The sequence below is a fragment of the Elephas maximus genome, chromosome 2 (genome assembly GCF_024166365.1).
Source record: "Elephas maximus indicus isolate mEleMax1 chromosome 2, mEleMax1 primary haplotype, whole genome shotgun sequence".
Classification (NCBI taxonomy): domain Eukaryota; kingdom Metazoa; phylum Chordata; class Mammalia; order Proboscidea; family Elephantidae; genus Elephas; species Elephas maximus.
In genome coordinates, this window is record NC_064820.1 from 201,756,833 (window position 1) to 201,775,042 (window position 18,210).

Here is an 18,210-nt window from a genome sequence, read left to right on the forward strand (position 1 = left end):
AAATAAGTCAGACACAAAAGGACAAATGTTGTATGATCCCACTTATATGAAATATCTAGAATAAGCAAATGCATAGAGACCAAAATTAATTAGTGGTTAGCAGGAGCAGGTGGGAGGAAGAAAGAGGGAGTTACTGCTTAAAGTGCACTGACTTTCCATTGAGGGTGAGGGGAGAATTTGGAAATGAATAGTGGTGATGGCTCCACAACCTAGTGACTGTCACTAAATTATGCATGTGAAAATGGTTGAAATGGCATGTATTTTGTTATATATTTTTTAAAACACAGTAAAAAATATATGTATAAATTGTTTTATGAACCTAACTTTTCTTTCCAAAAATTCATTTGCTCTCATCCTTTTATCTTTAAGTTCTAATACCTTTAAATTTTTAATCTTTCTTCATCATGCTTAAAAAATAGAAATTATCCTACATTTAAAAAAATTCTATTTCAGAATACGGTGATTAGTTAGTCTGCTTTCCGTAAGCAAGCCATCCCTCTCAGTGTTCTTGCTTGATATAGATAACAAAACAGGATACAAAAGTTGAACTGGAGACTTACAAGCAAACGCGGCAAGGTCTGGATGAGATGTATAGTGACGTGTGGAAGCAGTTAAAAGAGGAAAAGAGAGTCCGATCGGTGAGTGGGTGAGACGGGTTGTCTTTAGAAAGTACTCTTCAATAGCCCTCTAATTCTGTCAGCAGTTTTCACATAGCATGCTTAAACCTGCTGATGTTCACAGGAAGTCTGAAGTTATCCACTTTAAAAAAAAAAGACCCTATATTTAGTTACTTTCAGTCTGTGGATGTGGGGGACATGTGTCCTAAATTATCCAAGACAGAGCCTATTTCAAAATGGTTGCACCTTTGTCTCCACAAACTAGCAACCCATTCCAGAAATTCTAACAGTGCAACATCCAGATTGCTTCCAGCAGTCCAACACAAGACAGACATTCTTTCTGGCCGTGCATTATGATTTGGGGGTTTGGAAAATATGGTTGCAGCTTACCAGCTTTCTGTTGGCTTGAGGCAGAGCCAGTTTTAATTATAAAATGAAAAGAAAGCAAAAAATTTAAATCTAGTTATTCTGCAGACAGACTTTTCTAAGCCTCCCTAACCTATTCTGACTTAAGTTTATATTTTAGGTGTTGCGCAAGATACGGTCTCAGTTAAATATGTTTCTGTGACCTACTTTAATAACATTTTCCTTGTACATATCCTTTTAAGGAATTAGAAAAAGAATTGGAGTTACAAATTGCAATGAAAACTGAAATGGAAATTGCAATGAAGCTACTGGAAAAGGACACCCATGAGAAACAGGACACCCTGGTTGCCCTTCGCCAGCAGCTGGAAGAAGTCAAAGCAATTAACTTACAGATGTTTCACAAGGTTCAGGTAAGAGTCAGCTATGTGTCCATCTCACACCTGCTGTTTGTCCTACGCTGTCTTGTATCCTTCCTACAAAATGAAAAATATACACATCTTTGAGGCCCTTATATGGGTCAGACTTGGTTCGAGGCCCTAGGACATGTTATTGCATTTATTATATTTGATCCTTAAAGCAATCCCTGAGAAAAGTGTATAAAATGGGGGAAAAAATACACGTAATGACACAAAATCCAGTGGTTGAGTAACATGCCTGTGGTTGCACAGCTAATAAGCAGTGGATCCAAACCCTTGCTTTGTCTGCTGTCTCTTATCTGTCTCCCAGCAGTTTCCTGTTACTTCAGTGACAAAGTGTTTACTGTAAGAAATGTAGAAGTGGATTAAAGATATAATTTAGTCTTTTCAAGGAGCCCTGGTGGTGCGGCGGTTAAGAGTTCAGCTGCCAACCAGAAGGTCAGCTTTTCAAACTTTGCCATTAAGTTCATCTTGCTGAGTCTTCTGGCCCACCCCACTAGCTGCTTGCCTGTCCTATATCATTTGAGAGTAGTCAAGGGCATCTAGCCCAGAAAGAATCAGTCATGCCAGAGCCTGAAGGACAGCATCTAAATATTGTAAATGTTCCTGGCCCAGAAGCTATTGCACCATTCTATGTCCTTCTCAAAACTTTTCTTTTCTTTCCTTTTTGAAGCTCTATTTCCTAATTTATCACCGGAACAGTCACACTTCATCTTCCAAAGATGTGGTTTCGCTCTCACTTCCCATAATAGTATGTCAAAGACAATGTGAAGGCAGACAGCACTTAATAGACTAGGTTGCTTTGATCTGACTTTTTTTAGCTATTCATAATTAATATTACAATAACAACAATGGAAATTGAAGTAAAACAAAAAAGAAAAGGAGAAAGATAGTTTCACCCTCCTGACAAATTATCTGTTTGAATTTTTTCATGTTTTCATCTGTTTTTGGTCAGAATACAGATATAATGTTATGTGGGTTAGTTAGGGGAAACTAAACTCCTCTAGTAGTTTAACAGACCCTAAAATAGAGTGGCTTAAAAATAGAGAAACTGTTTTTCTATAACATAATGGTTCTGAGGGAAGCATTTCAGATTAGCAGTTTTGCTCCGCACAGTCATTCAGGGAGCCAAGCTGGTGGCCACTTCAGCTTTCAAGGCCATGTTAGTTGCCACCATCCCTGGTGTGAGTGGAAACCTAACCTGTTGCCATCAAGTCAATTCCGACGCATAGCAACCCTATAGCACAGAGCAGAAGTGCCCCATAGGGCTTCCAAGGACTACCTGGTGGATTCAAACTGCTGACCTTTTGTTTAGCAGCTGTAGCACTTAAACACTACACCACCAGGGTTTCCAGTGTGAGTGGAAGCGGGGAGAAAAGCAAAAGTCCAGAGCCGAGTAAGTTCCTCTTAAGCAGTGAGACGGAAGTTGTTCACGTCCCTTCCATTCAGTTCCATGGATTAAGGGGTTCACCAACTTGGCCATACTTGGCTTCAAGGGAAGCCTGGAAATACCCTCTTTTGGGGGCTACAAACCAGATGCAGGGGAGAGGAGATAGTGGTAGACATAGAGTTGTCTGTACCGCAGTCTGCCCCGCTGGCTACCAAATATCCAGTGCATCCTTTCCTTTCCAGGGGAGGTAACCTGAAGTCCATCTGGTCGTTGCATCCCCTTCAAAGTCCCCATCCCTGGGTGGCACCCAGCACTCCATCTGGTTCAAATGTGACTTTAAGTCCAGTGACTTTGTTACAATCTAGCACTGATAGAATTGTATAATCTTTTTTATTTTTATTTTTTCACCTCAGATCTTTTTTCCCCCCTTTGGGCCGTAGATGCAGAGAGTTGAGTCAATGTCACTCCTCAGTTTTTGCGCACACAATAGTTAATAAGTCTGTACAAAGTACCTCTCTTGTTTTATTTTCTTACTTTCCTTTTGGCCTCCTTCTTTCCTCCCATCCTGTTTCCCTTAGACCAGCATTCCAAAGTGCTTATCTTTATTTATATTTGTCCTTCTAAAACATGTATCATCTTGAGCATATAAATTTTCATTTACATGAGTGGTACTGTGCTATAGATCTCATTCTATTTCTTACTTTTCTCCTCAGCCCTACATTCATTCATGTGTGTCTAGTTTTTGCCTCTAAGTGCAGCTTTGTATCCCGGAGTGTGCACTCACTGCATTGTCCTTGCCCATTCCCCAGTGATGGGCAGATCAGTACCTCCAACTCCACCAGCAACACCCTAGTGCTTAGGCCTACACATACGCCCTTAGGGACCTGGGAGAATTCCTGTGGCACACGTAACTTGGAGTGAGATTGCTGGTCACGTGCTCACTTTGTATACTTTTGCACAAACTCAGCCACGTTGCTTTCCAGAAGGGCTGCACCAGTACATGCTCTCACGAGCTGCATGTGATGATTCCCGGATCCTCACACCCCTCTAACCCTTGGCACCATCTAGTGTTCCAACTTTTGCCAGTTTCTTGACATCTAACTGTTGTTTCAATATTTATTTCTCAACCTAATGAGCTTGAATATCTCTACATGTATTTGGCAACTATTTATGTTTCCTCTTTGTGAGTTGCCTTTTCATATTTTGTGTCCTTTTTTCTTTCGGGTATCTTATCTTTTCCTTGTTGATGAGTAGTGACTACATATATAGTCTAAATATTAGTCCCTCATTGGTGTACATATTGTAATGTCTTCTCCCAATTTGTCACGCGGTAATTTTAAATCTTTATTTTTCATGTAGTCAAATGTGCTGACTTTTCATATTAGGGTTTGCAGTTTTAGGATTTTGTTAAAAAAGCCTTTTCTCATGCCTACGTATGAAAGATATTCTACGTTACTTTTACCTTTCTGATTTAGGTTTTACCTTTTGTATCTAGAGTTGACCTTTATATATGTTCTTATGCTAGGGATATGGTTTTATTTTTTTCTACACAGTAAGCCACTGAAAAGCTAATCTATCCTTTTCCCAGTAATATGTGGTGCTACCTTTATCACATATCAAGTTCCTGTATAAAAATGGAACTGTCTCTGAGATCTCTTTTTGATGGTCTGTTTTAATTACTGCAGTTTTGTAGTATAATGTCTGGTAGGTCAAGATAGTCCTCTTTTCTTTTCTCTCTTCCTTCTCTTCTATTCCCTTCTAAGATTGATATATTTGTAGACCTTTATCCTTGATAAAAATTTTAGGGTAAGTTTATATATTTACTCAAAAAAAAAAATGTCCAGCTGAATTTTTTAAATGGGGATTGCTTTGAATTTATAGATTAATTTGGGGGAAAATTGACCTCTGGGTACTGTTAGGGCATGCCATCCCAGAGCATCGGCTAGGTCTCCATTTATTCAGATAACCGTTTTTGTCCTCTTTTCTCCAGAAAGGTGTTGTGTTTTTGCTGAGTTAAATCCTAGACTCTTCATAGTTTATGTTACTTGTGTAACTGATGCCTTTTTTGTTACATTTTCTTGCTAGGTCTTGGTGCTGTTGTTTTTTTAAGTTGCTCTTGAGTTTTGCAACCTTGCTTACCATCTAGTTCTAATAGCTACTCTCCCGATCCTGTTGGTTTTAAATATAGTTAATCATATCATCAATGAATAAAGACAGTTTGATCTTTTAAACAATGCTCTCTGGTGGTACAGTGGTTAAGAGCTCAGCTGCTAACTGAAAGATTGGTGGTTCAAACCCACCAGCTGCTCCATGGGAGAAAGACGTGGCAGTCTGCTTCTATAAAGATTAAAGCCTTGGCAATTCTAGGGGGCAGTTCCACTCTGTCCCATAGGGTCACTATGAGTCTGAATTGACTCAACAGCAATGGGTTCGATTTTGGTTTTAATCTCTTCACTCTCAATTTTTGCACTTCTTATTTATTTTTCCTTTCTTGTAGCATTGGCCAGGGCCTCCAGGGCTACATTAAACAGGAGAAGAAATAGTGAACAAACTATTGGCCTGATCTTAAAAGGAATATATGTAAAGTTTCTGAGTATATAATGCTGGCCAGATTTTTGGCATATAATCTTTACCAAGTCAAGGAAGTTCCCTTCTATTTCTTGTTTGTTCAGAAGTTTTATTGTAAATGAGTGTTGAGCTTTATTAAATGCTTTTTCTACATTTTTATCTATTGTGCTAATCATATTATTTATCTCCTTTACTTGTGTTGTGATTTGTATTGATAGATTTTCTATGTTAAACAGTCCTCACATTCCTGAATCCTAGTTGGTTACGGTGTACTATTTTTCAATACACTCTTATTCAGTTAGGTAATATATATAATATACGTGTGTGTGTGTGTGTTTATGTATGTGATAGGGCTCTTAATTTGCTTTTCTTTTACTAACCTTGTTTGACTTCAGAATCACAATTAGACTGGCATTATAAAATAATCTTTCCTGCTCTCGCTCTTCTCTGGAATCACTTGTATAAGACAGCAAGTATCCTCAAAAAAAAGTTTTGAGAACCTACCTGTTCTGTAAGACTCATCCGGGCCTGGGGCTTTTTGGATGGGGAGATTTGATTACCTTTCATTTATTGAATACTTATTGGCCTACTCATGTTTTCTACTTCTTCTCACTCCAATTTTGGTATATTTTTATATTTTTTCCAAAAATATATTTATTTTATTAGGCTTTCAAATGTTTTAGCTTATAGTTGTTCATAATATTCTTTTATAAAATTGTTTAAATCCGTTTTCATTCAACATTTTCTTAATTGCATCATCTGTCTTTTTCCCTTTTTCTTCCTCGCCAGAGTTATGACTGTCTTAATAATCTTTTCAAAGAACCAGCTTTTTTTCTAATATTCTTTGTAATTTGTTGTTGCTGTTTTGCTTATGTCACTGATTTCTAATTTCACATTTATTATGTTCTACTTTCTTATTTCTTTCTGTTTGCTATGTAGCTCTTTCTCAGCTTCTTGAAATGGATGCTTAGCTCATTATTCTGGATTTTTTTTTCTTCTAAATTTTACTTTGTTGTTGTTGAGAATATACACAGCAAAGCGTACATCAATTCAACAGTTTCTACCTGTACAATATAGTGACATTGATTACATTCTTCAAGTTGTGCAACCATTCTCACCGTCCTTTTCTGAGTTGTTCATCCCTCGTTAACATAAACTCACTGCTCCCTAAGGTTCCTATCTAATATTTTTGAGTTGCTAATGTCAATTTGGAAGCCCTGGTGGCATAGTGGTTAAGTGCTACGGCTGCTAACCAAACAGTCGGCAGTTTGAATCCGCCAGGGACTCCTTGGAAACTCTATGGGGCAGTTCTACTCTGTCACTATAAGTCAGAATTGACTCGACGGCGCTGGGTTTGGTTTTGGTTGGTTTGGTTGTCAATTCGATACCATATGCATAGTTCTTAAAAGAGCACAATGCTCATAAAAAAGAAACAGACCTTTTTTACCAGGTAAGCTAAACAATTCGTCAGTTTTAAGATGACTTCAGGGGATGATTTTGGTTTAAGGTTTAAAGATTATCTCAGGGCAATAGTTTCAGGGGTTCATCCACCTCCATGGCTCCAGAAAGTCTACAGTCCATGAGAATTTGAAATTCTGTTCTGCATTTTCCCGTTTTTGATCAGGATTCTTCTATAGAATCTTTGATCAAAATCTTTAGTAATGGTAGCCGAGCACCATCCAGCTCTGGTTTCATGGCAAAGGGGGCAATTAGTCACACATTCCATATCCTCATCCTATTCCTCAATCCCCTTCTTCCTCTTTTGCTTCTGTGAAGAGTGACCAATTATTGAGCCATGGGTGGCCTCTTGCAAACTTTTAAGATTCCAGGCACTACACAACAAACTAGGAGGTAGAGGTAGTAAACATATTATTAGGCCAGTTAACTGGGATGTCCAATGAAACCATGACCCTGAAACCTCCAAATCAAGGGACTAAATCCCATGAGGTATTTGGTTGTACATAAGCAACCTTTTTTTTTTTTCTTTTCATAAAAAAATTTTTTAATTAAAAAATACCTACCAAGTACTACTTTAACTTTGTCCCTCAAATTTAACAAAAATATTTCCTCTAAGAAGCACATTTTTCAAGTTTTAGCATCTCTGAAGAAAAAGAACAAAGTGGGAGGCCTCCACTACCTGATTTTAGAACCTATTACACTGCCATGGTTGTCAAAACATCTTGGTACGTGTACGAGATACATAGACCAATGGAAGAGAATTGAGAATCCAGACTTAAATTCATCCACCTGTGAGCAGCTGATATTTGACAAAGACCCAAAGTCTATTAAATGGGGAAAAGACAATCTCTTTAACAAAGGTGCTGGCATAACTGGATATCCATCTGCAAAAAATGAAACAAGATCCATACCTCACACCATGCACAAAAACTAACTCAAAATGGAATCTTAAAAGTTTGCAAGAGGCCACACATGGCTCAATAATTGGTTAATCTTCATTGAAGCAACAGAGGAAGAAGGGGATTCAGGAACAGGATGAGGATATAGAATGTGTCACTAATTGCCCCCTTTGCCATGAAACCAGAGCTGGATGGTGCTTGGCTACCATTACTAAAGATTTTGATCAAAGATTGTATAGAAGAATCCTGATGGATCAAAGACCTAAATATAAAATCTAAAACAATAAAGATCATGGAAGAAAAAATAGGGACAATGCTAGGAGCATTACTACGTGGCATAAACAGAATACAAAACATTACTAACAATGCACAAACACCAGAAACTAGATAACTGGGAACTCCTAAAAATCAAACACCTATGCTCATCCAAAGACTTCACCAAAAGAATAAAAAGACAACCTATAGACTCGGAAAAAAAATTTGGCTACGACAAATCCAATCAGCATCTAATCTCTAAAATCTACAAGATACTGCAACACCTCAACAACAGAAAGACCAATAAACCACTTAGAAAATGAGCAAAGGATACGAACAGGCACTTCACCAAAGAAGACATTCAGGCGGCTACCAGATACATGAGGAAATGGTCACGATCGTTAGCCATTAGAGAAATGCAAATCAAAAATACAATGAGATACCATCTCACCTCAACAAAGCTAGCATTAATCCAAAAAACACATTAAATGTTGGAGAGGTTGTGGAGAGACTGGAACACTTATACACTGCTGGTGGGAATGTAAAATGATACAACCACTTTGGAAATTGATTTGACACTTTCTTAAAAAGCTAGAAATAGAAGTACCATCTGATCCAGCAATCCCACTCCTTGGAATATACCCTAGAGAAATAAGAGCCCTTACACAAATAGATAAATGCACACCCATGTTCATTGCAGCACTGTTCACAATGTCAAAAGGATGGAAACAACCTAGGTGCCCATCAACGGAGGAAAGGATAAACAAATTGTGGTATATTCACACAACGGAATACTATGCAACAATGATGAACAACAGTGAATCTGCAAAACATCTCATAACTTGGACAAATCTGGAAGGCATTATGCTGAGTGAAATTAGTCAGTCACAAGAGGACAAATACTGTATGAGACCACTATTTATAAGAACTCAAGAAAAGGTTTAACACAGAAGAAAACATTCTTTGATGGTTATGAGGGAGGAAGAGGGGTATTCACTAACTAGATAGTAGACAAGGATTATCTTAGGTGAAGGGAAGGATAACACACAATACAGGGAAATTCAGCACAACTGAAGTAAACTAAAAGCTAAGAAGTTTCTTGAATACAACCAAATGCTTTGAGGGACAGAACAGCAGGGTTGGGGGTTTGGGGACCATGGTTTCATGGGACATCTAGGTCAGTTGGCATAACAAAGTTTATTAAGAAAATGTTCTGCATCCCACTTTGGTGAGTGGCATCCGTGGTCTTACAAGCTAGCCAGTGGCCATCTAAGATGCATCAATTGGTCCCAACCCACCTGGAGCAAAGAAGAATGAAGAACACCAAAGACATAAGGAAAATATTAGCTCAAGAGACAGAAAGGGCCACATAAACCAGAGACTCCATCAGCCTGAGACCAGAAGAACTAGATGGTGCCTGGCTACCACCAATGACTGCCCTGACAGAGAACACAACAGAGAATCCCTGATGCAGCAGGAGAAAAGTGGGGTGCAGACCTCAAATTCTAGTAAAAAGACCAGACTTAATGGTCTGAGACTGGAGGAACCTAGAAGACATGGCCCCCAGACTCTCTGTTAACCCAGAACTAAAACCATTCCCAAAGCCAACTCTTCAGACAAAGACTAGAGTGATACTGGTGACATAAAATGATACAGGTGAAGAGTGTGCTTCTTAGTTCAAGTAGATACATGAGACTAAACGGGCAGCTTCTGTCCGGAGTTGAGATGAGAAGGCAAAAAGAGAAAGGAGCTGGTTGAATGGACATGGGAAATTCAGGGTGGAAAGGAGTGTGCTGTCACATTATAGGGATTGCAACTACGGTCATATAACAATATGTGTATAAATTTTTGTATGAGAAGCTAGCTTGAACTATAAACTTTCACTTGAAGCACAATAAAAAAATTACTAGTAAAAAAAAATACTGTACAGCTAAAGAAAGGTTAAAAAAATTTTTTTTCATTAAAAAATACCTACCAAGTACTACTTTAACTTTATCCCTCAAATTTAAATAATTATATCTAAGAAGCACATTTTTCACATTTTAGCATCCCTGAAGTCCTATTTCAATTAGTGATGTTTTTCTTTATTAAATGAAAAAAAGCCAAACCCGTTGCTGTCAAGTCGATTCCGACTCATAGCAACCCTAAAGGACAGAGTCAAACTGCCCCATAGGGTTTCCAAGGAGCGCCTGATGGATTCCAATTGCCGACCTTTTTGCTTAGCAGCCGTAGCTCTTAACCACTAAGCTACCAGGGTTTCCTTCCTTTATTAAGTGATATGTAGAATGATGGTGCATCTTACACGCAGTGGCACCTTATTGTTGTTGCCATTGTGTGCTATCGAGTCAATTCCAACTCATAGTAACCCCGTAAGACAGAGTAGAACTGCTGCATAGAGTTTCATAAGCTGTAATCTTTACCGGAACAGATCACCAGGTCTTTTCTCCCGCAGAGCCACTGGGTGGGTTCAAACCACCAACCTTTGGTTAACAGAGGAGTACTTAACCATTGTGCCACCAGAGCTCCTTCAGTGGCAATGTAGATGTAGTGAAATATTGTATAGTGTGTTCACTGTCTCTTAACTCTAAGTATTTCATAATTTCCCTTCTGGTTTATTTCTTTAGCTCAGTAGTTTTTTGCTAGTTAGTTTCCAGATATGAGGGGTTTTTAACTATTTTTTCATTATTAATATCTAATTTTATTGTGTTAAGGTCAGAGAGTGCAGCATATGTATTATTTTTTTGGAATTTATTAGAATTTTCTTCTGCTTTTCTGTATCCTTTTATTTTAAGGGTGTCTCTTGTAAACATGCAGGAACGTAGGGTGCTCCCTCCTGATTGGCCAGTATCTGGTTTAAAGCACACAAATGTGGGTATAAGCCCCAAGCCACCTTTCATTTGCCCTCCAGCCCTCAGCCAGCTGCTCTCTCTTGCCGAGCCTCCCACTCTTGATCAGGGGAGTTGGGGCTTACGGTGCCTGCCTGCCCAGAGAGCCGTGCAGGGTGGGGACTAGGGAATGTGCCCAGCAGTCTGAAGGTCCTTTTCAAAAAGGGGAGCAAGTATCCTTCATAGGAGGGAAAAAGGCTCCATTATCTCCCTCTTTCTTTTCTTTCTGTCGATAAAGCTGGGAGCCTTGACCCAGTGTATCTTCTGGGGTTCGGGGGAAGAGCAGCAATTAATGAAACATCCTTGAAAGTGTTACAGAAGTGCAAGGTTAACAATTGAACACTGTTTGTAATCCAGAGCAGGGGTGGGAGTGGGGACACTCAGTATAAGCCTACTTTTCTTCCTTTTGTAGAATGCAGAGAGCAATTTACAACAGAAGAATGAAGCCATCACATCTTTTGAAGGAAAAACCACTCAAGTGATGTCCAGTATGAAACAAATGGAAGAAAGGTAACCACTTCCTCCTGGCAGATATTCCCTAGAAGGTACTGGACATTCTCTGGGCCTGGGGACTTATTCAGAGTCTCTCCCAAAGGTACAGGCTGGTTGGGATGATTGGTTCTTCAGGTCCATAGTCTTACCCAACAAAATAGCTGGATTCATCAGCCTTGCCCAAGCACACCTAAGTTAATCAACATTCTGGCTACTGTATCAACCTTCCTTCTCAGGGGTTCACGACTGTACAGTGAGCTCCTTCTCATTAGCACATTTAAATATCAGGCCAGTAGTGCATCAGACGAGTTCAAACATAGACACAAATATGGCCAAGTGATTTTGTACAGAGGTGCAAAAACAATTCAATGGAGAAAGCATAATCTTTTTAGTAAATGATGTTGGAACAATTAGACTTCCATATGCAAAAAAAAGAACCTCAACCTACGCCTCATACTTTATTAAACAAAAAAAAAATTTTTTTTTAATGGATCATAAATCTAAACGTAAAACTTTTAGAAGAAAACATAGGAGAAAAGTTTTGGGACCTTGGGTTAGGCAAAGAGTTCCTAGCTATACACCAAAAGCACAATCCATAAAGCTTCATAAATTTTTGTCAAAATTAAGAACTTTTGCCCTTGAAAGACACTGTTAAGAGAATAAAAAGACAAGTTACAGATTGAGAGAAAAATTTGAAAATTACTTATCAAACCAAGGACTTGTATTCAGAATATATGAAGAACTCTCAAGACTCAACAATAAACAAAATGGGCAAAAGACTTGAATAGACGCCGCACCAGAGGATTTATGAATGGAAAATAAAAACACGAAAAGATGTTCTGCATCATTAGCCATTTGGAAATGCAAATTAAATTTCACACTGAGATGCCAGTACAAACTTATTACCTGTACCAAAACCCGTTGCCATCAAGTCAATTCCGACTCATAGCGACAAACTTATTAGAAAGGCTAAAAAAAAATTCTTTTAAACTGACAATACCTAGTGCTGACAGGGATGTTGAGCAGCTAGAACTGTCCCATACATTGCTAGTGGGAAAATAAAATCCACTTGGGAAAAGAGTTTCTTAAAAAGTTAAACATACACTTACCATATAGCCCAACAACTCCACTCCTAGGTTTTTGCCCAAGAGAAATGAAAACTTACGTTCACACAAAAACCTTTACACAAATATTCCTAGCAATTCTATTCATAATTGCTAAAAACTGAAAGCAACCCAAATGCCCTTTAAACTGGGGTACATTTATGCAGTGAAATACTACTCAGCCATAAAAAGGAATGCACACAAAAGCTTGGATTTATCTCAAAGACATTACGCTGAGAGAAAGAAGCCAGTCTTAAAAGGTTGTATAATGTACAATTCCATTTATGTGACAGTCTCAAAAAGACAAAACCATAGTGTCAGAATAGATCTGGGGCTGACAGGGGTTAGAGATAGGGAGAGGGTATGACTACAAAGGGGTAGCATGAGGGAGTTTTTGGGGTGATGGAACAGTTCTATATATCCTGATTATGGTTACACAAATCTATGCACATATTAAAACTCATGGAACTATCTATATACACATTAGAGCCAATTTCTATTTAAAATAATAGAAAACAATTAAAGCCAGCAGGATGCAAAAATCTGTCCTTAAATTGTGAGGCTTGGTCTCTTGTTGGCTTGTGTTCTGTCCAGGCTGCAGCACTCGGAGCAGGCCAGGCAGGGGGCCGAGGAGCGGAGCCACAAGCTGCAGCAGGAGCTGGGCGGGCGGGTCAGCGCCCTGCAGCAGCAGCTCGCCCAGCTGCACATGCAGTGGTAGGTCTGGGCTCTGAACTCAGGGAGGGCCAGGAGGCCAGCTTCTTGTCTTCTTCTTGTCTCCAGAAAGAACTGAGGGCAGAAAGCATCCTCCAGAGTTTAATTACCCCTTCTCAGACTAGAATTAGGAAGAAAGCAAATGTGCTAAGTAAAAAGCCTGTTGTTGATGAGAGGAGGTCTTTATTCTCTGTTTCACAAGTGAGAAATAGGCTCCAAGGGGCTCAGTAACATTCCCAGGGCCCCTCAGCTGGTAAGAGGGAGGAGTCACTCCTGATTAGCTCCCATCTTTCTCCCTCATAGCCCCTCCTCCCTCCAGGATCCTCTATTGTCAGCGGACTCTGGGAAAAAGCAGCAAACATTTTGGAATCTTTCTTTCCCCTCAGGTTTCCATTCCAGTAGAGGATTCTCCTTTTGTGGTCCTACATTTTCTAGAGCTTGTTTTCTTTTTCTCCAGTTACATAATGTCAAATGTATACCTGGGCCTGCCTCTCTTCTATGTGTCCCCAATCTTAAGGAGGTGGCCCTGGGGGAGGCCTCCATTTCTATGCCTTGCTGAAGGGTTTCAATGCTCAGGTGGCATCCTGAGCAGGGAACTGAGTTGTGGGTTTTCCATGAAAATCTCCATTGAGACTAACTCAAGTTTATTTTGGGAAAACAGCTCAAGTCTAGAGAAAGAGCTAAAATCTGAAAAAGAGCAAAGACAAGCTCTTCAGCGAGAACTACAGCATGAGAAAGACACCTCCTCTCTACTCCGAACAGAGCTGCAACAAGTAGAAGGATTGAAAAAGGTAAAGTGAGCTGCCTCTGGGAGGAAAAGAGCTGCTAGCAGTCTCCAGAAGTCCCTGCTAAGAAGCTCAGCTGCTGTCCTCCCCTCCCTGCACATGCCTACCGGGAGCTCCCTCAGCCACAGAGTGAGCCCCTGCTGTGCCCAAGCACTGCTCAAAGAAGGCAAGTGAGCTCCCACTTGGCATGGAGCTTACCCGCTGAGAGAAGGCAAAAGTATACTGTAAGCCAGGAAGCAAACGTGTGCTAAATGCAGACAGTGAGTGGTAAGTGCTGTGAAGAGACAGACTAAAACAGGAAGATGGGAACCCTCTCAGTGGGGGACCGGGGTGGAGGGAGGGGTTCAATCTGGAAAAGTGTTGAGCCAGAGACAGCCCTGCAGAGCTGGGGACAGAGCCATCAGGCAGACAGCAGGGCATGGAAAGTTCAGGTTACCTCAGGCACAGAAAGAAGGACAGCGCCGCAGGTGGCTGGAGTCCCTGGGAGCTGAGGCCTGAGCAGGCAAGAAGCCAACCTCGTGACCCTCTCAGCTGTGGGAAGGAACTTGGATTTTATTCCAAGCAAGGTAGGAAGCTGTTGGAGGGTCATTATTCATTTTAAGATCACCCTGGCTACTGTGTGGAGAACGAGTGGTAGAGGCAAGAGAGGAAACTGGGAACAACGCACAAATTTTTTATTTTTTAATTTCAAGATTAGTTAAATTTATTAGGTTACATTGATCATGTTACAGGAGTTCTTTATTTTTATTTTTTTCCATTGTGCATTAGGTGAAAGTTTACAGAGCAAATTAGATTGCCATTTGATGGTTTGTACATAAAGTGTTTCGCGGCCTTGGTGTCATTTCCACAAATATTTTTGAACAAGTTCTGGTCTACACCCTCATGCACCCTCTGCTCCAGGCTCTCAGGGCTGCTGGCCACTTCAGTGTGACCAAGCCAAAAACAGGCTCCCCTCCCCACACCTGTGGAGGAAGGGTCCTTTGTGGCTGGGGCAGCATCCAGACCTGGATTTTTGTTGTGTTGAACATGTAACATGTACAGCTGTGTGATTAGAATAGAAAGACTCTCTTGATTTCTGTTGGAAAGTGCCTAGAGCCCCTTCTGAAGTGTGGAGCAGGCCTGGGGTAGAGATCAGGAAGGGCTTGGGGAGGGGGGCAGCTAGCTGCCTCAGCCTACAGGGAGGAGACAAGGCAGAAGAGGAATTTAGAACATTCTGCTGCATCATGGAACATACCCCCCTTGCTCCACTTGAAAATACTTCAGTCTAAGATTAGAATTATAGTCTCCCACCTCCACCCCCCCCCCCCAAAGAAGAAGAAAACATCCAATAAGCCCCAGGATGCCTCTTGTGTTGCCTCCTCGTATTGATAGGCTCCAGGTGAGGAGATCCTGGCGGGGGGTGGGGGGAACTGCTAACCACTCAGGCCTAAGCCCCCTGCTGCTCGATGCCACTCAGCTTACTCTGGCTCCAGGTGCCTTCAGACAGAGGGGCTTGCCTCTCAGACCAGGAGTGAGATCCCATATCTGGCTGTCACTAGCCCCTCTCACTCATTCTCAGGAAATTCCCTTTCCAAAAAATAGCTCATTCCGTGATGAGCGAAAATGTCCCCTTTTGAACTAGCCTTCTCTGGGGCAGGCTTTGTATCATTGCATAGGGTCAATGTATACATATTTTGAGATAGTTATCTATCTTTAAAGTTCTATTTTTTTAGTGGAAGCTCAGCTAGGCAGCTTCACTTGCCCTGTGAGGTCCCCTGTCTTTAATGTGTCTGATGATCGTAGCTGTGTCCTGGGCCGTGTCCATCCCCAGCTGCAGAGCACTCCTGCAGCACCCACGTCCAGTTCTGCCCATTCTTGAGAAATAAGTATGCCACGTAATCCATGAAATAATCCTGTCCTGAATGAGGCAAATAAAAACCAAAACTGAACCCATTGTCGAGTCGATTCCACCTCATAGCGACCCTATAGGACAGGGTAGAACTGCCCATAGGGTTTCCAAGGCTCCAAATCTTTTACGGGAACAGACAGCCACATCTTTCTCCTGTGGAGCTGCTGCTTGTTGCCCTTGTTATTTGTTGTTGTTAGGTGCCATTGAGTTGGCTCTGACTCATAGTGACCCTGTGTACCACAGAACGAAACACTGCCCGGTCCTGGGCCATCCTTACAGTCGTTGTTATGCTTGATCCCATTGTTGCAGCCACTGTGTCAGTCCATCTTGTTGAGGGTCTTCCTCTTCTCCGCTGACCCTTAACTTTACGAAGCATGATGTCCTTCTTCAGAGACTGATTCCTCCTGACAACATGTCCAAAGTATGTAAGATGCAGTCTCGCCATCCTTGCTTCTAAGGAGCATTCTGGTTGTACTTCTTCCAAGAAAGGTTTGTTCGTTCTTTTGGCAGTCCATGGTATATTCAGTTCTCTTTGCCAACACCACAATTCAAAGGTGTCAGTTTTTCTTCAGTCTTCCTTATTCATTGTCTAGCTTTCACATGCATATGATGCGATTGAAAATACCATGGCTTGGATCAGGCACAGCTTAGTCTTCAAGGTGACATCTTTGCTTTTCAATACTTTAAAGAGGTCCTTTGCAGCAGATTTACCCAGTGCAATGCACCTTTTGATTTCTTGAGTGCTGCTTCCATGGCTGTTGATTGTGGATCCAAGTAAAATGAAATCCTTGACAACTTCAATCCTTTCTCCTTTTATCATGATGTAGCTTATTGGTCCAGTTATGAGGATTTTTGTTTTCTTTATGTTGAGGTGTAATCCATACTAAAGGCTGTGGTCTTTGATCTTCATAAGTAAGTGCTTCAAGTCCTCTTCACTTTCAGCAAGCAAGGTTGTATCATCTGCATAATGCAAGTTGTTAATGAGTCTTCCTCCGGTCCTTATGCCCTTTTCTTCCTCATATAGTCTAGCTTCTGGGATTATTTGCTCAGCATACAGATTGAATAACCAACCAAACCAAACTTACTGCCTTCGAGTCGATTCTGACTCATAGTGACCCTATAGGACAGAGTAGAACTGCCCCGTAGAATTTCCAAGGAGCGCCTGGCGGATCCGAACTGCCAACCTTTTGGTTAGCAGCCGTAGCACTTAACCACTATACCACCGGGGTTTCCACAGATTGAATAGGTATGGTGAAAGGATACAACCCTGACGCACACCTTTCCTGACTTTAAACCAGCAGCATCCCGTTGTTCTTTCCGAACAACTGCCTCTTGATCTATGTAAAGGTTCCTCATGAGCACAATTAAGTGTTCTGGAATTCCTATTCTTCACAATGTTATCCATAATTTATTATGATCCACACAGTCGAATGCCATTGCATAGTCAGTAAAACACAGGTAAACATCCTTCTGGTATTTGCCAGTATCCAGAAAACTCTGTGGGGCAGTTCTACTCTGTCCCATTGGGTTGCTGTGAGTTGGAATCGACTTGACGGCAACGGGTTTCTCTTATGGAAACCCTGGTGGCATAGTGGTTAAGTGCTATGGCTGCTAACCAAAAGGTCATCAGTTCGAATATACCAGGCATTCCTTGGAAACTCTATGGGGCAGCTCTCCTCCATCCCAATGGGTCGCTATGAGTCAGAATCGACTCGACGGCAACAGGTTTCTCTTATTAAACCTTAAAAAAAAAAAAAGACTTCCAACTATGTGTCAGGTATCTGGTTGGTTCATTTTAGGAGCTGCGGGAGCTCCAGGATGAGAAGGCAGAGTTACAGAAGGTGTGCAACGAGCAGGAACAAGCCCTCCAGGAAATGGGACTGCACCTCAGCCAGTAAGACCACCACTCCCCTCACCTGCCACCACATGCCAGGCTAGAGGGTGGGCTTCTTTCCCAGTGAGAACACCCCACCAGTCTGCCCACCTCATCATTCAAGGCCCAAGCCTGTGTCCTGCTGTCCAAAGGAGGGAGGTCCGGTCAGGAGGCCTGACTGCTGTTCAGGGGCGAGCTCCCAGGAAGTCAGGCCACAGAAGTGTCCCACACAGATTTATGCCCACCAAGTGGGGGTATTAGTCAGCTACGAGTTAACAAATTCATTGAGAATATTCTTTTCTAGGGACCAGAACACTCATGTTCACTGACTTAATATCTAGGTCCTAAGGGAACCTGATTAGTGATGGGAGCTGCAGACAATTCAACCACACCACAGTGAAAGCACCTTGGTCAGCCCTGCTGCACCACAAGCCACCTCTCTCAGGACTGCACACTTGCCTCCACCAGTGTCTTTCTCTCAGAGTTGGGAAGTGCTGAAGGAAC

The 18,210-nt window shown here is 41.2% G+C and overlaps 1 protein-coding gene across 4 annotated transcripts in view; it reads left to right on the forward strand.

The window, feature by feature from the left end:
• Positions 1–18,210, forward strand: part of RUFY1 (RUN and FYVE domain containing 1) — a 75,859-nt gene that overhangs the window by 46,756 nt on the left and 10,893 nt on the right. For 3 of the 4 annotated variants that reach the window (XM_049874526.1, XM_049874527.1, XM_049874528.1), the window contains exons 10-15: positions 522–638; positions 1,226–1,393; positions 11,267–11,364; positions 13,044–13,163; positions 13,822–13,951; positions 17,633–17,727. In XM_049874526.1, the coding sequence (XP_049730483.1) occupies positions 522–638; positions 1,226–1,393; positions 11,267–11,364; positions 13,044–13,163; positions 13,822–13,951; positions 17,633–17,727 (728 nt within the window). Of the gene's footprint in view, positions 1–521; positions 639–1,225; positions 1,394–11,266; positions 11,365–13,043; positions 13,164–13,821; positions 14,512–17,632; positions 17,728–18,210 lie in introns of those variants that run through there. The other variant, XR_007516202.1, reaches the window with a different exon arrangement.